This window comes from Colobus angolensis, unplaced genomic scaffold (assembly GCF_000951035.1).
Source record: "Colobus angolensis palliatus isolate OR3802 unplaced genomic scaffold, Cang.pa_1.0 Scaffold616, whole genome shotgun sequence".
Classification (NCBI taxonomy): Eukaryota; Metazoa; Chordata; class Mammalia; order Primates; family Cercopithecidae; genus Colobus; species Colobus angolensis.
This window is the reverse complement of record NW_012119777.1, coordinates 241155-266226: the sequence shown is the minus strand read 5'-3', so window position 1 is coordinate 266226 and position 25072 is coordinate 241155. Positions and strand designations below refer to the sequence as shown.

Sequence of the window (25072 nt, the reverse complement as noted above, 5' to 3'; positions counted from 1 at the left end):
AAAAAAATTAGCCGGGCGTGGTGGCGGGCACCTGTAGTCCCAGCTTCTAGGGAAGCTGAGGCAGGAGAATGATGTGAACCCGGGAGGCGGCGGAGCTTGCCGTGAGCAGAGATCGCACCACTGCACTCCAGCCTGGGCAACAGAGCGAGACTCCTTCTCAAAAAAAAAAAAAAAAATAGTAACATTTCTTCCCATTAGGTTGTTCGTTTTTTCCTCAGACCTACCTGGCCTTCCAATTAACAGGGCTTAACTTCATATGACCCTCAGGTTTTCTTTGGCTCAAATGGAAGGCAGATAAACGCAGCAACATTTCTATTAGGTTGTTTTTGTCCTCAGACCTACCTGGACTTCTAAGGATAGAAATTTGGGGTTCAATGTATATCTTCCCCAGTCAGAGGCAGACCCAGAGAACTGGCCTTATGAACTGAAGAAAATGGAGAGGCAAAAGTTTCCTCTTCATTTCCCCTAGCACCACCATAAACAATAGGTTTTTCTTTAATCTGGACAAAAATTATCCCCTAATGGGGAGTGCAGTAAGGCGAAACTGAAGCTGTATTAGTCTGTTTTCACGCTGCTAATAAAGACATACCCGAGACTGGGCAATTTATAAAAGAAAGAGGTTTACTGGACTTACAGTTCCACATGGCTGGGGTGGCCTCACAACCACGGCCAGGAGAAGCAAGTCACATCTTAACAGCAGGGCAGCAGGCAAAAGGAGAGCTTATGCACAGCAACTCTGGTTTTTAAAACCGTCAGATCTCGTGAGACCCATTCACTATCATGAGAACAGCAAGGGAAAGACCCGCCCCCATGATTCAATCATCTCACACCAGGTCCCTCCCACAACACGTGGGAATTATGGGAGCTACAAGATGAGATTTGGGTGGGGACACAGAACCAAATCATATCAAGAGCCTTGTGCTCAACCTAGACATCGAAACCTAAATCACTAGAATAAATGTTTTCCCAAAGGCTGCTTTTATCTCCTTTAAGCCGTGCGCTAGCAGCTCTAAGTTACACAGGTTGATCAAAATATCCTGGGCTCCGAGTAGAGGTTCCCTCTCTCCCAGTACTGAGTCTCTGACATCTAAACACACACCACAGCCACTTTTAGGTAGCCCCCATCAAGACCTCTTTACTTCCTTGACAGGAATATAGTGTGAATGTTTCTTATGTTTACACTTCCATTTTGCAATGAAACTCTGATTTAACAGGCTTTTACATATGTACACAGAATGTACCCATGTGAAGATGTATTTAAGCGGATGTGCATTTGTCTACAGTGAGTTTACCTGACACATTTATGTGCATATGGATTGGAAAGCATTATTTACCAGCTTGATTTATGAATTGTAGCACTTTTACCCTAGAAGTACATAGGTAATGCAAAGCATCCTTGAATGCAAACAAGGATTTAGTCTGAGATGCCAAGGGCGTCTTCCATGTGTTATGCACCTCCTACGTCGGTGCCTTTGTACATAATAGCTCTTCTGCAGGAAAGCTCTTCCCTTCTCCTTCAAAGCTTTACCTACTTAATTCTTACCACTTTTTGGATTCTAGTTTGCAGTACACACTCACAGAAGCCTTTCCTGTCTCTCCAGACTAGATCAAGACCCTGTTCATGCTATTTCACAGCTCCTCATCTTTTTCTTTACACCACTTACTATAGTTTGTAATTATATATAATGTGAATTCTGTAGTCACAATTTGCACAATTCTTGCTATAAGATCATAAATGCATAGAGGCAGGGCAGTGAGTAAAACTCTTTTTGTCATATTGAATTCCCAGTAGCTAGCAGAATGCTATACACAGAGTAGGTCTTCAATTTTGAGCTTGAAGTTGCAAAATGTTAACTCTCTGAATCTGGTTACAAGGAACTGTATAAAGTCGGTGAGATTCAGGAATCTGAGAAGTCACTGTGACTCCTTTGCTGCTCTATCTGCTCAGAGGTCAGCATCAAATCCTGGAAGTGAAAGCCACTTGGGGGATAGTCTTCAGGGGAAGTTAAACAAAGAAACTGTACCCACTTTTCAGTCAGGTTAGTGGTAGGGAGCTCGGAAAACCAGAGCACCTGGTAGCAGCTACTACAGGACACAAAATCTGAAGAAACGCTGAAAGAACACTGGGAAAGTTGCAGGCCTCAACCTTCAAAAGGTTGCAGCAACATTTCCTCCTCTGTTCTTCATACCTGTGAGTCTTCTAACTTCAGATTTTTAGTTTCCCTCCAAGTCCTTCCATCCATGTAGAGACAGCCCTGATCACTACCTCTTCTCCCGTATCCTTCCTTTTTTCTCATAGCCCACATGAATGAGACTCAGGCAAGAGTTCACACTGGAAATTGGGTGTAATTGCATCTCAAGATAGGCATAAGCAGAGCTCAGACCGGGGCCCCCCGATGGTATAGTGGTACAAGTGGTTGACTCATACACAGCACCTCCACTATGTTTTGGCCATTAGTCTTCCTCGTTGACTCTGGAACAACATTGCCTCCACAGTAAAGGGCATCATAGTAAATTTTGTTTATAATGCAGCTGTATTCAAAAATGGGAGAGCTAGGGAAATAGGATATGGGGAAAAGGCACAGAGGAAAACGTATGGTCTGAATGACTAAGGCTCCTACGACTGTCTCAGCTTCTCCACAGCAGCATCCACATCGCCCCCCGTAGCAATGAGGGCCTGAAGATTGGCTTCACGGTTCAGAAAGCCCATGGACCGCAGTTGCTCCAGCTGCACCTGAAAGTGAGCCTCAGGCTGAAGCTGCTGGGGATTTGTACTAACTAAATCTTGCAGCATATGGAGAAAGGGAGGGGAATGGAAGCCCATTTCTGCAGAGTCCAGTGCTGGGAACACCTCAGGAGGTGGATTTGGGAGAGGATCCTCAGACATAAGGGGATCTTCTCTAGACTGTATACCTCCTACCACACTACCCATCCCTGCTAGGCAAGGCATGAACCAGAGTAGGAGGCGAGGTGCTTCGGTAGCTAGGACCTGCAGACCCTGCTCAATCTGCCGCAGGGCTTGCATGGCACGGGGGTTTGCCATGGCTGCCTGAAGGTGCATCAGCAGTGGCAGCTGTGGTTGTATCTCATCCTGTAACTGTGGAGCCGGATTCATGCCATCTGGCCTCAGAGATCTTGGATAAGGTGGGGATGGCAGCCAGGGAGGCTCAGGGATTCCAGGAATGGCTGCCGTCGGGGAAGAGGATAAGGGAACAAATGGAACCCTGCTGGCAGAATCTCCCAGCCCCGAGACAAGATCAGGCAAGTTTGTGCTATGTCCAGTAGAGCTTTTCCCTGCACCATCTTGGTCTCCACCTTTTCCAGTACCATTCTCTGTGGGGTATCTCAGGAAAGCTGGGCAGGAGGACCTTCCCTTGATTGCTACTGACTCCTTGGGGAGAGGCTGGCCTGACCCAGGCTCCTGAGATGAGGGTGACAGTGGGGGAACTCTGTTTACTGGTGGTGGTCGTTCCTGGCTTTGGCTGAGGGCAGATGCTCTCCCCTGTAGGTAAGTTCCTAGGGACTGGGGGTTCTCGTGTAATTGCTGGAGATAGTCATAGAGTCCTATAATACCCAGAAAGTTTGGAAACCTATTTCTGATGTCAGCTGCATCCTGATCCCCATCCTGCCTTTGTTGCCTGCTACCTGAGCCTCCATGTGTAGAAGTCCAGGGGTTGGGGAGAGGGTCACAATTCTCCATCCTTGAAGGTTGGCTTGTGGTGGTGGTGTCATTATCAGTAGTGGCCGTGGCAAAGGGATTGCCACCAAACTGCTCCTGGACTGCATTAAGCATTGGGTCCATGATATCTGTGTACATAGTGCAAAGCACATTGTAGCCACCAGGAATGCTCTCCAAGTTACTGAGCACCCGGTCCTGGCTACGTATCATCTCCTGCATCATGGCAGGGTTACGTAAAAACTCCAGTGTCTGCCGCATAATTTCAGGATTGTTGAGAATATGCCCAATCTCAGGGTTGTGCTGGATTAGCTGCTGCATATGGGGGTTGTCAAGAACCAGCTGGTGTACCAGGCCTGTGTTGGACAGCAGACCCTGGATGAAGGGGTCATCAATGAGCTGAGCCACAAACTCAGGCACAGACACATGCTGCCGCATTAGTGAGCTTGGCTGGTCAGGGAAGCCATGACAGGTCAAGCCCAGCCCATTGAGGCCTGTGAGGAGACCTAAGCTGAAGGCAGGGGGCCCATCTGCTGGGTAAATGGAGCTTGGCTGAGGGAGTGATCCAGGACTTGGGCCCTGGGTAGGGACAGAGGCAGCTGGGCACTCACTGCCCATGGCACGGCGCTGCATCTTGATGACCAGGTGGACAGTGAGGCCATCTCGCACTCCACACTGTGCCAGTGAGTCAGGATCCTTGAGGATTTTGCCAGCAAAGATTAGAACAAGCTGATCAGGGTGGGCCTTAAAGCGCTGAGATATCTCTTCCTTCAGCTGCTGGATGGTGCATGAGTCTGTAACTGAGAAATCCTCCTTGTCTTTGGGCGTCTTCACTGTCACCTTGATGAGGTGGGGATCCTGGACTGGTGCTGGGCTGCCCTGTGGCAGGGCTTCTCCACCTTTGGCCATGGTGGCAGCAAGAGGCCCAGGTCTGTGGGGACACAGCTAGGGGCATGGGGATGGGAGACCAAGATCATCCTTTCAGGCAATGGCAAAAGTAGGAAGGGTGAGCATGAAAAGGAGCTTGAATATCAGGATAGGGAAAGCTGCAGGGTCTACATGAAAGGGGCCATGAGGTTTCTGGGGCAGGATGCTTTAGGAGGATTGCAGGATTGAGACATGTTGGAATCAGGGGAGGGAAATACAGGGCCCTGGGAAAGAGGTCTGTAGTTGATGAGTACAGGGACAAAGGTAGGAGGAAGGGCCCAGGCTGGGGTGTACATACCAGTCAGCTGTGGTCCCGTCCTTCTCTTTATGCAAGGCTCCAAACCTCCCTCATCTTGCTACACAACCACCCCTGTGGCCTTCTGGGTCAGAACCCACACTATCAGGTCCCTTCTGTGACCTCAGTGCTGACCTCACAGCCTCAACCAGAAGGTTCTTGAGACTTCTCTAAGGAGCTCTGGATCCCTGGGAACTCTTGCTGTCCCATCTTTTACCACTTCTACTTCCTCCACCTCAAGTGCCTTCCTGTGGAGACTTCTGTGGAGGCTCAGACTGGGATTGGAACATTATAAAACATCTCTCAGTCCTCTCTGTCTCCATTCAGACCCTCATTCAGCTACTTCCTGGTCCGGGGGCTTCTTCCTGGTATCCTACATCCCAGTTTTCTGGTTTATTCAACATTAACCATGAATTCTTTATGTATTTTCAAAGTATTGATTTGCTGATGTATGGGATTTGGGGTATAAGGGAGGAGTCAAGCATGACATAACTTTTTTTTTTTTTACTTTAAAAGAAATTGTTATCCTCCAAAGGAACTCAAAGGACTGAATATTTACTAAGATAAAGATTGGGAATAAGCACTTTCTCTAAATCAGCAGGTTGTTAAACAGTTTTACATACATTTGAGATGTCTATTTTACATACAAATGGAGATGTACAATGGTAGTTGAATATTATAAGTCCAGAGTTTATTAGCATTCAAAGGGTGCTTAACATCATGGACTGGTTTAGATTAGCTAGTTAGTGCATACAGGCAAAATGATAGAGATTTTAAAATCTGAGTTTTGTGGCTCTATAACATTTAGAAATCTGGAAGATCAGAAGAATTTGGTAAAGGAAAATGAGAAAAAAATAAAACAATAAGGTAGAAAAAAAGAGAGAGAAAAGAGAAAGGCCAAAGGAAGAAGAGTTTCAAAAAGGAGAGAGTGACCAGCCATGTCAAATGATGCTGCTAGGTCAGGAGAATGAGGGTTGAGAATTGGCCACTGGATTTGAAAAAATAAAGAATTGGCGACCATGATGAGACAAGCTTTGGAAGGATAATAGAGGAAGGAAGCCTGATTAGAGTGTGTTTAAAAGCAAATTGTTTGCGAAAAGTAGATCTAGTAAGGGTATTATAAATGCAAGAAAGGGGATGACAGCTATGTGGGAATGTGGAGTTAAAGGCTTTTTAGATTTTTTTTCTTAAGAATAGTGTATGACGTTTATATTCTAATGGAAGCAATCCAATGAGGAGAAAAAATTGATACATGAGAAAGGGAAAACTATTAAGTTATTGAATAGATAAGTTAGAGAGATTGGGAGCAAGTGCCCATGTGGAGAGCTTGATTTAGGAATATGAACAGTTTATTCATGACAGCAGAATGAATGGGAGGCAGAGTGTATTGGGACAGATGTAAGCTAGTTGATTGATTTCAGGGTAGACACAGGTAGAAGTCCCTTCTGATTATTATTGTCTTTCTTATTGAAATAAGCACAACTTTTAAGATTTAGAGAACAGAAAACAAGATATGAATTGATCATCTGAAAGAATAAGTGTTAGGTTTCGAAGGGAAGGCAAGGGTTAAAGAAAGACACACAAACACAGCAAATGCAGGCTTTATGTCTAGCATAAAACCTAGAGAAGTGTGGGACCAGCCTAATGCCAGAGCCCACTGCTGCTTACAGGCTGGAGTAGTTTATAGGTATGGGAGCGAGGGGTATGGGAGCGAAGGGTCTGAGCAGTATGGCTTGCTGCTTGGCAGGATATTGATAAGATGTTCTCAGGATGAGGTGGTTTGGTCCTTGTTTCTGTAGGACGTCATCGTGGTGTTCAATGGACCTTTGCCTAACAAGATATGATAGGGATGTTACTTTAGTTGAGCCTTTGTCCGCCTTGTGGTCAGGTGGTTAGGCAGTATGTTTCTCATAGCCTGAACCGCTGTGAAATGTTTCACTTTGACCAAGGTCTGCAAAATAGTGGGAAGTTTACAAAATGATGCAGTTTGGACTAACAATAATGTAGTGAGTTAACTAGGATAGTAGATTTCCAGGTGTGATCTCCAAACTGACAGCATTAGCACCACCTGGAAACTTATTAGAAATGAGAAATTTTAATGCTACTGTAGAGCTACTGAATCAGACACCCTTGGAATATCGCGCAGAAATCTGTATTTTAACACACCCTCTGGGTGATCCTGGTGCAGATTCTGGTGAGAATCACTGGACTGGGAAAATGCAGTTAGGATTGCTAAGACAGTAATTAAATCTTTTGGTAATAAGTTTAAATGGAACTAGTCAGCACAGTTGTATGCTTCCCTTTGCCTAAACAGAGACTAGGTGAAGAGTTCAGTATCACCATAATGAGTTAACTAGGCAAGTATTATGCCACAATTATTATATTCATAGGTCATGAAATAATCTTGGAGCCAGAAAACTAGGGCTGAGGAGCAGCAAGATGGTACAAGAATGACATCTATCCACTTCCAAGTCCAAGAGAAACAAAGATGTAGCCACTGCTGGAGAACCAGTGTCTTCAGTGAACATCTAGATCTTCATGATAGCAAAAAGGTATAGTCATCTTTAGAAAGAAGGTTGTAGATACGTGGGTTTTTCTATTGCTAAGTTATGACTTCTAAATGGTAGGATGAAAAGACTTGGAAAATTGGTAATAAGTAGAAAAATGAGTCAAGTAAGGAATTTTCGGAGCATATTGTGATGAAAATAAAAAAGATGACCTGGATAGCTTCAGCTTTTTATGCAAGCTGTAGCAGAGAGGGTATGAAGCTTTCATATTAAATGGGGAGGCAAAAAATCCATTTTCACTGTAATTTATTTCTTGAGACTTCTTTTTGGTAAGTGTGGACATGAAGCAGGGGTCTTTGGCAGTGAGCTTTCTAGAAACACTTGAAAGTTTGTAAGCCTGTTCTTCATTCTTACTGATGGTGGTGTTGGGGCTCAGAAGGGGTTTGTTGAGCACACAAATCTCTGTGGATGGGTCCCCTTTAGAGTCCAGAATCTACTTCTCAACACTTCCCGTGCTCCCACCCTAGTGCAAGAAACTACTGTTTCTCAACTTCTCTATTGTAAAAGCCTCCTAACTGGTTTCTCTACTTCCCTGGTTTTTCTCTACCACAGTGCATTCTCCATTGTGAGGTCAGACTGATAAATTGAGTTATTTGATTTATTTGCTCAAAACTCACCAGTGACTATTACATTCACAGTAAAATCCAAAGTTTTCACCAGACCTATAAAACTTTTCACAATCTCTCTGACTTCCTTCCCATTCCCCACTCCTTTTTATCCATTTCAGCTATATTACCTTCTTGTTACTCTTAAAACACAGCAGGAATACTGCTATCTTGGGGCTTTTACTTTCAGACAGCTCATGGATCATCCTTCTCCCAGTGAATTGCATATTCAGTTCTCCTAGTTACTTCTGATTTCTGCTGAAATGTCACCTTTTCAGAGAGGCCTTCTCTGATCACCCTAGGTAGAATATCTTGTTCTGATTCATTTTTCTTCACAGCACTTACCACCTAACATAACTTGTATCTCCACAAAAGACAGTAAAGTCAATAAATAAAGGATCTTTATTTTTTTCACTGCTATTTTTTCAATGCCTAAAACAACACTGAATTATTCTGGTAAGAGTGTATTAAATTATTTAATCATGGAATAATTAAAACACAAGTAATTGCATATCCTGCCATGCTGGGATACTCTAGGTGAGGCAGAAAGAGAAAAAAGTGGGGCAACCACGGAAAATGTAAACTACAAACATAAGATATACCAAAGGAGATGATATTCTTGGAAGGTGCTGTGCCCCATGGAGGACTGGATTTGTGGTGACTGAGATATACAGTGGAGATGGCAGCAGCTGCATCTCTGTGTGCTAATGAGAAAGTAGTGACAGCCCATCACCGTCTTATAATGGTGGTAATGTCAATGAGTAAGAGGCTCCAATGATGATAACTATTCATCCGGAGTTGGTTGATATGTGAATTCACCCTAGTCTGGCCCACATATTATTTCTGTTCCACTTTCAAACTTGAACAATTTGGGTTTGAGAAATTCAGACAGTCTTTATGACTAAATATCTAGGCCTATCTATGTAAAATGTTTCCCTTTCTGTTTGAGCATGTTATGATTGTTTTCCCTACATATGGGTCTGTTTATGTGTCTCTAGGTATTTGCATCTGTGTTTGCACCTGGCTGTGTGTACTTGTATGTGGACTCTATATGCCTCTATATGTGAATTTTTTACTACGTGAGCTTGTGTACATACACACACCAGTCTGAGGTGACATGCTCAAAATAATCAGTTTCATATACTATGCTCAAGTTTCATATAGCACACTCAAAATGCTCATGTTTTAGAGATAAAAACATTATTGTCACCTCTATATTAATACGTGCATGTGGTTTATGTGTTATTGTATGTATAGTAGGTGAGACAAAAATATCACAGTAATTTTTTCCTTTCTTTTTTTTTTTTTTTTGGCGAAAGAAGTAAAGCCAAACCTCAGATCAGGGCAAGTGAGTGTAGCCATTTTATTGACGGATGTTCCAGCCATGGCCAGTGATCTATTATTCAGTACAAGACACACTGGTTGATAACTCCTATTCCAGGACTTCTCTTGGCTGGAAGCATCAGGAGAGGTGGAAAAGGCAAATGAGATGGTCAGGTGGGTCAGCAGGCAGGTAGCAAGCAAAGAAGTAGGCATGGTGGTTAGAATCTCTGGGATCCCTTGAGCTTGTGGGTAGCAGCATTGGTGTCCCCTTCAGTAGCAATGAGTGCCTGTAGATTGGCATGGTGGTTCCCAGCTTCCAGGGCCTGGAGAGATTCCATCTGTTTGCTAAAATGAATCTCAGGAGCTTGCAGAGGGTGGGAAGGGTCCCCATCTGGGGATTGTAGCCTCTGCAGGACTGTTCCAGGTTCGTGGCAGCACTAAGGTCCCTTGGGCTCAGGTATATCTGAAACATTCCAGGAACAGGGCACTGTGTCAGGACAGCTGCAGCTGGGGGCAGAAAGCCAACCCAGGCCCCATAGGTAAGGTACAACCCAAGACAGAAGAACAGGAGCCTCTGTGGCCAGCAGCTGGAGGCCCTGCTCAATCTGCCATATTGCTTGGAATGCTTTAGGGTTGGCTAAAGCAATAAGCAGATCAGAAATCTGTGTTGGCTGCAGGAACGTGGGCAGCTGCTGCCTCCATTGTTCACTCAGCTGAGGCATACTCATGAACAACATAATCTGAGCTGCCAGGTAGGGGGTGTTCATAAGCGACTGCATCATGCCTCCTGTGATCTGGGAGCTGGTCTGTTCTTCTGACAGCTGGAGATCACCCTCTAATATCTGTCTGGAGCTACTCAGAGAAACAGTGGCATCCTTGTATTCTTCTTGAAGCTGCTGGGTAAGCTCTATGCTAGGTAAGGCTGGTATCCCAGCTGGCTGCCGAGTGGCACAGACATGGCTCTGGCCCTTGGTGGAGATCATAGCACTGTTGGCCTTGGAAGTGTGGTTGACCTTGTTAGGGGTGTCACTGGCTGAGGTGTTTGAAGATAAACCACCAGAGCTATTATAGATGACTCGGGTTGCAGGATGCTGTGGAGCTGGTCTTGTCGTTCCTGGGATGGTGGTGAAGGTGGAGGTGAAGACTGGACTTGTCCGGCCAGGAGAGCTGTGAAAGGGTTTCCTCCAAAAGGATCTTGCATACTGTTCAGCATTTGATCATTAATGTCAGCACAGTTCTGACCCAGGGCTTTATTCCCACCTGGCATTGTCTCTAAGCCCAGATACGGCTGTGGGTTCAGTGGATACTCAAGGTTTTGTGAAGGTTGCTGGATCTGCATTATCTCTTGGATCATAGCAAGGTTCCTAGCCAGCTCCAGAGTCTGCCAGAGGATCTCAGAATTGTCAAGAAGGTGGGAAACTTCTGGGTACTGCTGCATCAATTGTTGAGTGTCTAAATGTTCTGAGATGAACTGTCGCATGAACTCCATGTTGGACAGAAGCCGCTGGATGCTAGGATTCTCCAGCATCTGTGCTTTGTGCTCTGGATGGCTCACTTCCAAGTTCTGGGTATGCACTTTGGGTGCATCAGGCCCCACAAAGTGGGCCAATTCTACTGGAGCTTGATTCATACCAGTTGGTTGGTGCATCCCGCTGCTGTTTCCTTTGGTGTTTCTGTCCCAGTGGCAGGGATCATTCGTTGGCAGATCCTGGAAGGAATGGGCTAGAGATCTGGAGCCATGCTTGGACTTGATGACCAGGTAGATGGTGTGGCCATCCATGATGCCCCTCTGGCTCAGTGTATCATGGTCTTTGAGAAGGCGGACCATGAAGACCAGCACTAGTTGGTCCATTTGGCATTGGAAGTGAGCCAATAGCATCTCCTTGAACTGCCTCACCAAGATGTCATCAGCTACCATAAAGTCTTTCTGGTTGCCTGCAGTCTTCACTATCACTTGAGTGGCACTTGAAGAGATATTTTTGTCTGCCGAAAGACCTGAAGGACATCCACTCTGGGACATCCTGGATGTTCGAGAGATGGCATGCGACATGGGCTTTAGTGGGCAGGCAGATGGGGAGCAGGTGGAAGCTGGGGCAGAAAGGGTAGGGGCAGGCAAATGTTTCTGCTGGCCTTTGTCTCAGGTATTGTGTTCTCATGCCACAGGATAGTTTCCTTGTTGCCCAAAAAGGGATGAGTGACCAGGCTAGGGCCAGGTATTTTGCGATGTTGTGCCCTCACCCCAGTTCTCCAGATGTGGCCCAGCTGAGGCCTGGCATGGCTACTGATTCATACTTCACCCACGGTGGACAAAGTGGTGATGACTTCTCTTAGGCTTACCCCTCCTCCTACCCCACCCACCAAGGGCATGAATCCTCAGAAAAGGGATATTGTGATGTCAAGTCTATCCTCGCAGTCACCCTGGGCCAGCTGGGGAAGCAGGACATATTTCAGGGTCCAGGTCTCTACAATAAAATAAAACAATTTTCCAGAAAACAGGGACAAAGTTTTCTGGATGGAACTAGTAAGAAAACAAAAAAGTAAATAAAAACCACATTTTTAAATGTGGGACGTGTGTTTCTGTGTGATACTGTGTGTATGTATACACGCAGTATATACCTTTATATGTATACATACATATATACCTTTATATATGTGTGTATATATATACACATATATATGTTTTCTCCCCAGGGACCTCACAGGAAGGTAGAGATAAGAAAGGGAACTTTCATATCCTACTCTAATGACCAGCTGCCCTGCAGCTTCTGCACTGGAATCAGATGTTCCCAACCTGAAACGGACAATTCTAGATCACAGAACTCTTGAGTTCCAGAAGCTGGATTTGTGATTCTCCAAAAGGAATATGAGATGCCAAAGCATCAGAAAGAGAGGGTACCATTTTCTTAGCTAACATTTTACTTTTTCCCTATCAAATCCACCTAGACCATTATTAAAGGGAACCTTAATATGCTGATTGAGATATTAATTACATAAAGGACTCACTAGACATAATCAAAGTCTTCCAATCATTAGGACAAATGACCACTTTGGGATGTGGTTCTCCTGGAGGTAAGGAAGAGGGCACACTTCTACTAATGCTCTGCCCAGCCCTGGGGTCTCAGGGTCTGGAAGCCTTGTTAGGTTTGACAGGTTTTGGTGGAGCATGAACCCCAGAGGGCCTCTTGGTGGGTGGTCTTGGTAGCTTTCTCTTCAGGAAGGTGAGGTCATAATTTATCAGGTAACCATCATTGAAGACATAGAGCTTGTGGTCTGAGGGGCAGCAGTTGATGCCCTGCAGCTTTTCCAGCATCTTGTCCAACAGAATGCTGAGGCAACGCTCCTGCCCAGTGGTGGTGTCAAAAGCATAGAAGATCTCCTTTTGGTGGGTGCTCAGTGAGCGTAAGGCATAGAGCACCCCACAGACCATGAAGACCCCTGACAGGGCTGGCTTGTACTGCTAGTGCACCAGGTTTTCTCCACTTCTAGGGTGCTAGCGTTGAGACGACTCACAACCAGGTTGCCCTTGCTGTCCTCAGTGGCATAAAGAACCCACAGCCCCTTCTCATCACCAACAAAATCTAAGTCCTTCCAAGGCACACCAGCACAGGAAAAGTGGTTGTTATAGGTGGCACTAGGCAGCGGATGCCGCAGCACTAGGGTGTTGGAGGAAAGGTCCATCTTGGTCATGTTGCTTGTGCCATAGTAGTTAAAGTACATAAAGTTCTTATACACAACGTTTCCACTGCCATCACCATAGCCCATCTTCCTCTCTCCATAGTTTTTCAGCAGCACAAGATCATTATAGGATTTGTACAGCCAATAGTAGTCAAAGTACCTAGGCCAAGCCCTGCATTTGGAATTATTGGGTGACCGCAATAACTAAGGTAACAAAGGGCTATAAAAATGGGCAGATCAGTTTGCTAATCAAGAGCAGGGGCTTTGCTATCAAACAATTGACTTTAGTTCATCTGTTACTTACTCAACCATGAAAAACTAAACAATTATTTTTAAAAGTAACAGTAATAATAAAACACCAATAGCTACAGTGCCTATTAGACACTATATATGCATAATCTTACTTAATTATAATAACAGCACTGTACGGTAGGTTTTATCCTTACAGATGAAGAGACTAGGTCTTAGAAATGTTGAGTCATTTGCTCAAGGTCACACAGCTTATAAGTAAAAACTGTAAACAAAAATAACAAGCTACTTTGTTGACTGTTAGTACTGTCCAAAATAAAGCAAAGAAAACAATTAGTAGAGCATTTGTTCCAATGAGCAATCAAAAAATGGTAGCTATTATTTTTTCTTCCTTATGGAGATTCTTCTGTATCTACACTCCACTGCCTTCCACCTGTCCTCGAGATGCAAGGGTCCTGTAACAGGACATATTTCTGGAGCTGGATTCAGGGAGATTTGTTCTCATGAGGTCACATTGGAAAGTTCCTGAAATTATCTCTGAGTTATGAGTAATCTTATCTCTTAACATTGTTCTGTAAATCCTGATTACCCATAGATTTTGAGAGGGTTCCAAGGCATGTAAACATATTTTATATGCTGCAAAGTGTAGCATATTTGAGTTATATGCTACAAAGTGTAGCCTATACATATATACATTATACAAGCATAGAAATTGGGGAACATTATTTTCAGTAACACTAATTTTCAGTAACATTAATCTTTCTGAGTTGAGCTTCAACTGGGGCTCTTCAATGACTGGTTTAACCTATATTCATGTCTCTTTCTCACAACGGGTCTATATTACATTTTCACACACACTGACTTTTAACATTCTGTGTGTTGGGCCTACCTCCCTGGCAAGGCTGACAATGTATTGAGGGTCTTATTCATCTATTTATTGACTCTTTTAGCCATTCTTTCATCTAATAAATACATATCAGCACTTATATTTTACATACTTTTCTATGTAATCTCATGTAATCTTCTCATATATGTATAGTTATCCCAATTTTACATACGGCTAAGAAGAGCTCTGAGATGTTAATTCATTTTCCCAAGGTCACTTAGCTTAAATGGCAGTATTGAGTCTCAAATACAGATTGGCTTAATTCCAAGTCTCAAGCTTGGCCAGAGACATGCTCTGAACTTCTAAGCAGGAAGTTAGAATTTTGAGGCCCAGGTATAGAAGAGTTTGTCCTTTACATAGAATCAGAGTAGAAGTAGAACCATCTTTGAGTTACTACGGGATTAAAATTTTTAGACAGTGGATTTGTGAAGGAAGCTCAGGGCAGTCTGGGTCATGCTTGTCTCATGAGAAAAGCGTTAGGAGGTGACCTGTTAGGCCTAGGCCAGGTTTGCTTTGGGGCATACTTAAAATAGAGAGAAGAAGTTGGCTTGGGGCTATAAAGAAACCTGTTTGGGTACAGGTAGGGGACATTTGGAAGTAATCGGATTGCAGAACAGAAGTCACTCACTCAAGGCTCACCTGCCATTTGTGCGTAAAGGCCACCCAGTAAAGGGAAGAGGCTGGATTGGGTACTAAGTCTCGGCCCTAGGCACCTGCCTTGTATGAGAAGCCTCTCCAATTGAGCTGAACCACAAGGGGTTTGCTAACTTCCTGGAGGCCTCCATGGGCACAAGAAGCTGGGAGAAAAGCAGGCAATATATGAGCCAAGTCTAAAGCACACAACCCACAGGTAGCTGAGTGTGAAAGTATAATAACCATGTGTGGGTTTGAGTGTGTATCCATGCACCTGAGTGCACATACAAGCATATCAGCAGGTTGATTTTGCATAAACATAGGTTATTATGTATATCTGATTATGGGGTGTTCATATGTCTGTGTATACATATGCCCATGTATGAGAATATATCAATCTTGGTCTGCATTTTTCAGTGACACACAAAACAAGGAAATGAAAGATTTATTCTCTATCAAGATTTGTACTTTGACTGGGTGCAGTGGCTCACACCTGTAATCCCAGCACCTTGGGAGGCCAAGGCGGGCGGATCACCTGAGATCAGGAGTTCAAGACCAGCCTGGCCAACATGGCAATACCCTGTCTCTACTAAAAATTTAAAAATTAGCTGAGCTTGATGGTGCGCGCTTGTAATCCCAGCTACTCGGGAGCCTGAGGTGGGAGAATCGCTTGATCCCAGGAGGTGGAGGTTGCAGTGAGCTGAGATTGCGCCACTGCATTCCAGCCTGGGCAACAGAGCAAGATTCCATCTCAAACAACAACAACAAAAAAATTGTTCTTCCCTCCCCTCAATTTACCGTAGCCAACATGCACTCCCAACCTGGTCTCTGAAGAGATAAGACCTTGAGAAATTCAGTCCGTGCACTCACCCAGGGGGAGGGGTGGTCCAGGTGTCTGGAGGCCTGTTCTTTCTCCTTTTCTCTCTCCCATTCATTTAGTTGACTCTCAAGGACATCCACCTCCTGCTGCAGAGCACCAAAGCTGCGCTGGTAAGAGTCAGCCAAAAGCTTGAGTGTGAGACTGGCGTTAGTCACCTATGGAAATGAGATGCCCGAGAAGTGGGTTGCAGAGTGTTCTTAAAAACTGAACTCTGGCTGTCATATTTCTCAGCTCAGAGTCTTCTTCCCCAGAAAGAAGTAATATTAGAATTTGTCCAATATGTGAGGTTAGAGAAAACAGGAGTCTGTGACAGGCAGGGATTTTTTTTTTTTCTTTTTCTTTTTCTTTCTTTTTTTTTTTTTTTTTTTTTTTTTTTCCACAGAGCTTGACATACTTCTCACCAGCTGCAAAGCATGGCCATAGGCACACTAAACATAATGAAGCATGTTGGGTCACCCTGGGCTGTTTGCAAACATGAAGCAGGAGAAGAGGCTGAGCCTACTTTGGAGTGCCAAAGAAGCATTGCCTCTGCACAGGGATTTCTTCTTGACTGTCTGTTAGGGGATTGAGTTATGCTTCCCTTGATTTCCCAGAATTGAAGCTGCAGGTCCCTTCCAGAACCTATTGGTGGGGCCTACCTCACCCTACCTCATGCACTGGCTGGATCTGGCTGCAGTTCACATTGTTGAAAGCTGATTTTTCTTCAAAGCCCTGTAGGAGAGAGCAAAGCTGGTCTGCAGAGATGTGTTAGGGGATAGGCTTAGGAAGCCTCAGTTGTCTACAGAATCCCCATTCTAGAGATCTGGCAGATTCCTACAACTTTACCTTGTATTGAAGACAGCAGGGACAGAGTTGCAAATCATCAAAGGAACAGTAACAATACCATAATGCATCATTCTGGATGGATGTTTAACATTCACGAGACATAACAGAGGGTGAATTGTAATCCACATTTTATAGTTGAAAAACATAAGGTTCTGAGAGTCTAAATATCTTGCTAAGTTACATGACTAATAAGTGACAATGCTTCAAGCTGCCCCCAGGTCCCATCTATGTTCTAGATCCTATGCTCTGACACCTAAGGAAGTGGCAGAGATCCAAGTTATGTTGGGGTGGGTATGCAGCACAGGACAAAAGGGTAAGGCTGGGAGGCAGCTCCCTTGCCTCAGCTAGATAGAGAGAGAGGGAAGGTTTCTAGAGAGATGCATAATTTGGTCTCTTCTCCCCCGGAATATGCCTATCATATCACTTCCATACTCAGAACCCAAACCCACTGATCCCATAGCCATATTTCCTGAGTTCTAATCCTGACTCTGGGACACTGGGCAAATTATTTAATTGCTCTGTGCTCCCATTGTCTTAATATGTATAATGGGGCAAAGTGTGGAATTTATTTTATTGTTTTAAGAATTATAGATAGAGCTAAAGAGATGATAGATAGATAGATAGATAGATAGATAGATAGATAGATAGATAGATAGATGATAGAATACTTGTGAAGTACTTAGAACAGTGCTTGGTCTGCCTCTAGTAAGAGTCTTTATATTAGTTATATTTCTCTAAATCCATCCCTTAGTCCCATTTTGGAGCTGGATAAACCAGCACTAGATTCAACCAAGACTCCTTCCCAATTTTTTTTTAATGTGCATGCAACACCCACTGAGGTTTCCTAACAAAATCTTTTTGAATTAAAATGTCTGTGGCCCCTGTCCTTCTCTGAGATGTCTCACTCATAGCTTTTATGGCTTTGGCACCATAGCTTAATCTGGTTGTGACTTCAGCCTGCAACTCCAGCCCAATAGTTTAGCTTTTGAAGGATAATAAAATAAAGATTGCATAGCCTTTTATAGCCGCCCTGAGTTCCTGCATGCTGAGCACAGGAAGAAGGTGGCAGATTTTTGCAGAAAACAGGGCCTCATAACTGAGCAGGGCATACAGCCCAGAGTTCCTTCCTCTATTGCTTTCACCTTTGTCTTTCCTCGCTCCCCCTATGCCCATACATACAAGCAAAGGGAAAATCAGAACATGCAGGGTGTCCCATCTTTCTTTTCTTCCTCCCTATTTCTGTCTACCCTCACTTTCTCCCAGAACCTGGAGGTTCTTGAACAGAATCAGAGTGGTGAAGGAAGCCAGCCCAAAGCACAAAACAATCTCCACCTGCTGCTGTGATCCCTCCACCCTCTGCCTGTACCTGAGACTCTCCTGGGAGCACCAGGGGCAGCAGCTGTGGAGTGGTCAGAAGAGCTATAACAGGCTGCATCTTGCATCAACTACAGGAGTGCAGTAAGTACTCGGGGCTCCCCTAGGCTTTTATTTCTAGTCTAAGTAAATAGTTTCAGTAGGAAGGGGTATATATTTTGACATTTGAAAGAGCTGAGAAGATGAAGGAGGTGTGAAGAGGGTATGGAAAGGTGGAGAAGAAGGTTGAGACAGACTGGTGCCTCTAAACATGGTGGTAGTGAGTTTATTATGACAAACAGCGTCTTCCGCATCCATCCCTAGGCTAAGATCTTCCTTCACGCTGCTGGGCCCTCTTGTCTAAACAGATTAAAGCAAACCTGAGACATCCTGCGGGGGCCTTGGGATGGACCCCTTGCAGGAAGGATTATGATGTTTCCCTCAACTTTGAGAAAGGGAAGACTCAAGAAGGAAATGCAATCCTACCTGTTCAATCTCAAGAACAGAAGCATTTACTTGACTGGGTACACTTGGATGAGGCCAAAGTGTATATCTGGGGGGATCGCTTCAGCAGTACTGTACTGAACTGCTCTTTTATATATCTTCCTTCACCCCTGGGAGTTTGCCTCCTGCAGTATGCCAGGTACTGTAAACTTTTACATCCATTCCACTATTCAAATGCTTCCCCCAGTTCCTCTGGTCTTAATGGCAGCTGCCTCTACTGTCTGTCCCTCAAGAAAGCTCCCTCCCAATATTTCCTAACCTGCCACAGGATGCTGTGGAGCCTCAAGTATTCTGGCCTCTGAACTGCCGTTATCCCTATAGAGAAGGAAGAGTATAGTTGCTGAGGCCTGGACAAGGAGTCACAAAACTCAGTGCTCTTAGTGCCAGCCACCCAAAATTATTCTCTTTTCTTCTGCTATCTCTCTTGAGTATTTCTTAGACAATGGGGACTCTCACATTCACTCAAGTGCCTAGGAAAATGTCAGATTTCCTATGAAGGGTGTGTTGCCCCATTTTTCCATTGAGGAATTTTGACTCTGTAGCTCTACTACCTCTATCCTTTATTGTTTCTTTACTTTTCACAGACCCTTAACTTTACATTATATGGCTGCTTAGTATAAAGTTCCTCTGCTTACTCATCTCCTCCTTTGGAATCCTTGCCCTAGTATATACCTAGTAGAGAAAGGTATATGAAACTGTGACTTCCCTTCTGGGAAAAGATTTGAGAAGCTGTGTGGATGTATGACTCCAGGAAGACATGCCCAGAGCTTTGCTGGACAATCCTTGCTGAGAGGTCATATCCTTATCTTACTTTACAGATTCTCACCCTCTCACTCTATGCTCAAGGCCAGAGATCCATTCTTCATTAGCTTCTCTAGCCTGGCCTTGCTGTAGCCATAGGGTCCAGAGGAGCACAGAGGTTAGGAAGACAAGAGAGGAATAGGTCGGGAAACCTAAGCTGCATGAAGCAGGAAACCTGTCTGGGATCAATATCCAGATGAGTGACAGTAGAACTAAGGCATCTTATGGAAGAAGGAATGTAGGAAAGGAAAAATGAAAGAGCATGAAGATAGAGAATGAAGTATGACAGCTGCTGCTGGAGTTGTCCCCATATTTTGCCATCTGCAAACAGCCATTAGCACAAGTTGAAAACACAAGAGTAGCCTTAGTATCTGAGTAATGTAGGGAAAGAGTTTAGTGAGGAAGCTACAGTATTGTGCACACTCTTCCCATCCAAAGCAACAGGTCTTCCAAGCTCTAGTTATTAATCACCCAGGTCAGAAACCATGTCCATTTCCAGAGCTGTGTTCTATTTTATTCACATAATGCCATTTCCCCAGCTCCTCCTGTCTTCATCTCCTTAGCAAACAGAGTCCCTGCTTAGTGTCAGACATTGTACAAGGGGCCCAAATCAGAGACATGTTTCATTAATCTGGTTTTGGCTGGATAAACTGATGGAGAAAAGATAAGATCCTAGTCCTCAGGACGTGTCCTAGACCGCCTAGTCTGTCACAGTCTGGGACCAACCATTTCTATATGTGTGTAATCCCTCTATGGAGATCAATACAGACTTAGAAATACCAGGAATAGACTGGGTACTGTAGAGCTGGACAGAGACAGGTCAGTTCAGTGTATTCTGCCTACATAATGGGTGATAAAATAGGGCTGGAGTGAGCATAGGGCCACCTGACAACAGACAATGGAGACGTTTTGGTCAGAGCTCTACCCAGATAGGTCCTGTAGCATCACTTGGTCATCTGGGTATACACGCTGAAGAAAATAGGGATCACATTTATTCCTGTGGGGAGGCCCTCTCAGGGCCAACCTTCTTCACTGCTCCTGCCCAGAAAAGTTGAAGCAAGTGCCTGAGCCTCTGAGCGATCTGCTGAGTCTGCACTCCATAGACCACAGGATTGAGAGCTGGGGACACCAATGCGTAGAGTTTAGCCAGTAGGATGTGAATATGGCTGGGCATTGCATGAGACCTAAAACAGTGAGCAAGGAAGGAGAAGAGGACAGATGTGTAGAAGAGACCAATGACACTAGCATGGGCCCCACAGTTACTCAGAGCCTTGTGGCAGGCACCATGGGATGGCAGATGGCAGACAGCAGACAGCATGGAGAATGAGGGCATAGGAAGCACCTATGAGCCCTACGTCCAGGGCTGGGGAGAGCAGTGTGGTGACCAGTCCATACCAGATGATGGGGCACATATCTCCACATGCCAGGTGAGACACACCCATGTGTTCACAGTAGGTGTGGGGCAGGGCCCACTGCCCACAGTAAGGCAGTTTCTCTAGCAGGATCACAGGGTGCACCATGACACAGACATCAAGGGTCATGGTAGCCAGAGCTACTAGACCTACCACATGCTGGGCCAGCAATCCCCCATAGAGCAAAGGCTGGCAGTCTACGGTCATGGCCAGCAGCACTCAGGACTCAGTAATGTGGCAATGATTGCCACATGGGCAACAAAGAGTTGAGCCAAACAAGCTCCAAAAGAGATCTCACTGGACAAGCCCCAAAGTGCAGTCAGAGCTTTGGGCATTGTGGATGTGGCTAGAACCAAATCAGCAGCTGCCAGAAGCCACAGCAGCTGGTAATGGGTGTCCAGAGTGCCTTGTCAGCAACCACCAGCCCCAGTAGAAGGGCATTCCCCACCAAAGCTGCCATATAGAGCAGGCACACAGGCACAGAGCCAGGCGTGCAGAGCCTCCAGTCCTGGCATCCCCAGCAGGACAAAGGACCCAGACCCAGAGATCAGCAAGTTCTGATTGAAAGCCAGCAGTGCAGGATCCAGCCCCATCTCCTACTTCCATCTGGCTATGTCCCTGTAGGATATAAATGGGGCCCGTGAGAGGCAACTAGCAATTGTACAGAGATTTTAGATGAGTGGGGGTGAGCCTAGGGCTTAGGATGCTAAAGCATTTGCTGAACGCCCTCTTTGTGTGAGGCACTTTCCTGAGGATTCAGCATATAGTGAACTATGAATTCCCTAACAGTCTATTGTGTTTGGTTACATTCCCATACAACAGATCAAAGAATTTTGTTCCCGAGAGGTTAATAAACTTACTCCAGGTCACACAGCTGGTGAACAGAAGAGCTAGGATTTGAATCTAAATTCATCTGACTAAAGGCCATATTCTTCTAACAGCCCTCTCCTCTGGATATAATGTCCCCTCATCAGCCCAGGCACAAGCAGACATTGGGGTATGTTTTTACTAATCACTTGTGCCAGAGGAAGGAATTCGTGTTCTCTACACTGAATCTTTCCAACTACAGTGCAGCCTCTGTGTTTCCTCCACCCTAGGAAACATGTAAGCCAGAAGGAAGGAAACGTATTAATAGAATGGCTATTTTCTACTCCATTCACTGACAGATGCTCAACGCTCCTGTTTCGTGATCCATTTCCAGAAGCCACTTTTTAAGCTCAGACCCCAAACTTCCCAAAACATTTCATTCCTCCCAGTCTGTCTAGTACATTTTTCCATCTGCTCATGGCTTCTGACACCTCTTTCTCCAACTCTGGTCCACAAGAGCTCTAGGCATCTGGTTGATGAAACTTAATTTGTTCTATAACCAGTATGATTATCCCTTGACTCAACTTTGTGGTTCTTCTTTCCTCCATCCTTTTTCCATGAGAAGATATGCTGGGTTCCCCACACTGGGGCATTTTAGAGGGTAGAGGGTGGGAGGAGGGAGGGATCAGGAAAAATAACTAATGGGTACTAGGCTTAATACCTGGGTGATGAAATAATCTGTACAACAAAACGCCATGACACAAGTTTACCTATGTAACAAACTTACACTTGCACCCCTGAATTTTAAAAGTCAAAAAAGAAAATAAAAAATATGTTGGGTTCTATGGAACTCAGTCTGAGAAAATCTGAGGTCCACTAAGGACATAGAAGAGAATCAGGGCTGGGCTGCAGTGGAAGGGACTGGGATTAGATACCACAGTGACAGTGCAACTGATGGTCCAGTGAAAGTGGTAACAGGGGGAGGCAAGGAAACACTTTGTTTACCTGGATTTAAGTGGACAAATAGCCTGAAAGAAAGCTCTAAGGTAGGGTGGGCTTTCCATGCTCCATTTGAGGACCAGAGTTGTCTCCTGGAACTTCATGAAAGATAGAATCTGATATCCTAACCTGCCCTGGAGACTGAGGAACCTGGGGCAGGTGAGCAGAGACTAAAATGTCTGGTCCTGTGTGAGATCTCAAGCTTCCCATGCAGCCGCCTTGGCAATAATGCCTCCTGGAGCTTCTCTCACATCCCCACACCCTGTCTCCTGCATAGTAGAGACAGGCAATAAAGCAGACCAGGCCAGGTGCAGCAGCTCACGCCTGTAATCTCAGCACTTTGGGAGGCCAAGGCGGGCGGATCATGAGGTCAGGAGTTTGAGACCAGCCTGACTGTGGTGAAACCCTTCTCTACTAAAAATGCACACACAAGAAATTAGTCGGGTGGGGTGGCATGCACCTGTAATCCCAGCAACTCAGGAGGCTGAGGCAGGAGAATCGGTTGAACGCAGGAGGCGGTGGTTGCAGTGAGCCAAGATCGCACCACTGCACTCCAGCCTGGGTGACAGAGCAAGACTCCATCTTGGAAAAAAAAAAAAAAAAGCACACCACACTTTCTCATGTGGGAGTCATATTGGCTCAGGAGCCAGAACTTCCTTCTGAAGAATGAGGCTTTGTCAAGTTGCAGAGCTTGACCCTGCCCCCCTCACAGTGGGGCCCTAACGGCTTCTCTGGACTCTGGGAACACCCTGCCAGGGCCCAACTTACCACAAGGCAGGCCCAGTCTTTACAATGCAAGAAGGGTGTCAACTCTCTCAGGATCTAGGAACGTCTCTCCCAAAACCACAGGGCACACACAACACATACCTTAAGAAGACACTTAAGAAACACAAGAAATTCTTGTACTCAAGTTATGGGCTTTACTAGCACAGTTCCTCTTGGACAAGTTTCAAAGACATCTCCCCCATCTCCCCCATCATCCATGTCCACAACAAACATTTCTCTTTCCGTTTCCTCCCATAAGCTACATAAAGGGTAGGAAGAAGAAGTTGAGGACCCCTTTGCACCCCTACCCCCCCACCTCAGCCTCTGCCCTGTATCTTATTCTTGGAAGGAATAGCCACACCCTTCTCATCTGCCACCTGCATGTTTTGCTCTCTCATATTCCCAGCCCCTAGCCTCATATCCTGGTCACACCAGCTCAGCTTCTTCTGCAAGTAGAGAGTTTAGCAAAGGACATGCAGAGGGAGAAGTAAAGTGGCATCTCTATTCTTCCTGAGTTTCCATGCACTGGCCTGTCTCTGGGCTGGATGTGGCTAAGAGTTCTGGAGCATCATTTTGGGGGTGATGCTACTGCAGAGATGTTACACTATCTTGTGCTTCTTTCTAGGATCAGGAAACCCATGTGTAAAAAGGAAAAGTTTACATAGATCTGGGGCTAGGAACCAGATTTTCTGAATGCTAGTCTGAGATTGTTTCTTCTCCCAGATTCTTAGCCTTGTTCCTCTCTTGATGCAGTGGGATAATTTAGGAATCAGAGAGACCAAGGGGTTGAGGAGGATTTTTTTTATTATTTAGGTGCACCGGCCCAGTCAGATCAACATCCAAAAAGATGGAGTCCCAAACAAAGAGTCTGGTTACCTTTTAAGCATTTTGTGGGGCTGGGGGAGATGTGTGCAGGGGGAAGCATATTACAGAGGCAAAAAACAAAAACAGTTGTTCAATTGAGACATGCATTACATCATTTCTTAGTTTTCAAGGAAAACCATGTTTTAAGGCTTGAATTTATTTGCCTAGTGTCCTTGCAGCTGCACAGCTAGAGAAACAGTGTCTTGGAAGTTCTGGCTAGGGCAATTAGGCAAGAGAAAGAAATAAAGGATATTCAGTTAGGAAAAGAAGAAGTCAAATTGTCCCTGTTTGCAGAGGACATGATTGTATATTTAGAAAACCCCATTGTCTCAGCCCAAAATCTCCTTAAGCTGATAAGCAAATTCAGCAAAGTCTCAGGATACAAAATCAATGTGCAAAAATCACAAGCATTCTTATACACCAGTAACAGACAAACAGAGAGACAAATTATGAATGAACTCCCATTCACAGTAGCTTCAAAGAGAATAAAATACCTAGGAAAACAACTTACAAGGGATGTAAAGGACCTCTTCAAGGAGAACTACAGACCACTGCTCAGTGAAATAAAAGAGGACATAAACAAATGGAAGAGCATACCATGCTCATGGATAGGAAGAATCAATATCATGAAAATGGCCATACTGCCCAAGGTAATTTATAGATTCAATGCCATGCTCATTAAGCTACCAATGACTTTCTTCACAGAATTGGAAAAAACTGCTTTAAAGTTCATATGGAACCAAAAAAGACCTGCATTGCCAAGACAATCCTAAGCCAAAAGAACAAAGCTGGAGGCATCACGCTACCTGACTTCAAACTATACTACAAGGCTACAGTAACCAAAACAGCATGGTACTGGTACCAAAACAGAGATATAGACCAATGGAACAGAACAGAGCCCTCAGAAATAATACCACACATCTACAGCCATCTGATCTTTGACAAACCTGACAAAAACAAGAAATGGGGAAAGGATTCCCTATTTAATAAATGGTGCTGGGAAAATTGGCTAGCCATAAGTAGTAA

General features: G+C 44.8%; 3 protein-coding genes across 4 annotated transcripts in view; all 3 read right to left on the bottom strand.

Moving 5' to 3' along the window:
* The window catches only part of LOC105527310 (hemoglobin subunit gamma), a 118506-nt gene extending 117835 nt beyond the window's left edge, over window positions 1-671 (bottom strand). The window contains exon 1 of the mRNA XM_011963607.1: window positions 417-671. Within this exon, the coding sequence (XP_011818997.1) occupies window positions 417-478 (62 nt within the window). The 5' untranslated portion in view covers window positions 479-671. The remainder of the gene's footprint in view (window positions 1-416) is intronic.
* Window positions 672-2326: 1655 nt separating this feature from the next.
* Window positions 2327-5013, bottom strand: UBQLN3 (ubiquilin 3). Of its 2 annotated transcripts, none has more exons than XM_011963598.1 (2): window positions 4902-5013; window positions 2327-4621 (listed from the first exon to the last, which is right to left on the bottom strand). In XM_011963598.1, exon 2 carries the CDS (start codon window positions 4583-4585, stop codon window positions 2618-2620), a length of 1968 nt encoding a protein of 655 aa, XP_011818988.1. In that variant the 5' UTR covers window positions 4586-4621; window positions 4902-5013; the 3' UTR covers window positions 2327-2617. The 2 variants fall into 2 exon arrangements, with proteins under 2 accessions (XP_011818988.1, XP_011818989.1); XM_011963599.1 differs by having other exon boundaries at window positions 2327-4654; window positions 4902-4984.
* A 4401-nt stretch (window positions 5014-9414) lies between these two features.
* UBQLNL (ubiquilin-like) lies at window positions 9415-11858 on the bottom strand. Its single transcript, XM_011963597.1, is given in 2 exon segments — window positions 9415-10489; window positions 10492-11858. Coding segments are annotated over 2 exon segments (1611 nt in total). The 5' UTR covers window positions 11444-11858; the 3' UTR covers window positions 9415-9830.
* Window positions 11859-25072: the final 13214 nt, after the last annotated feature.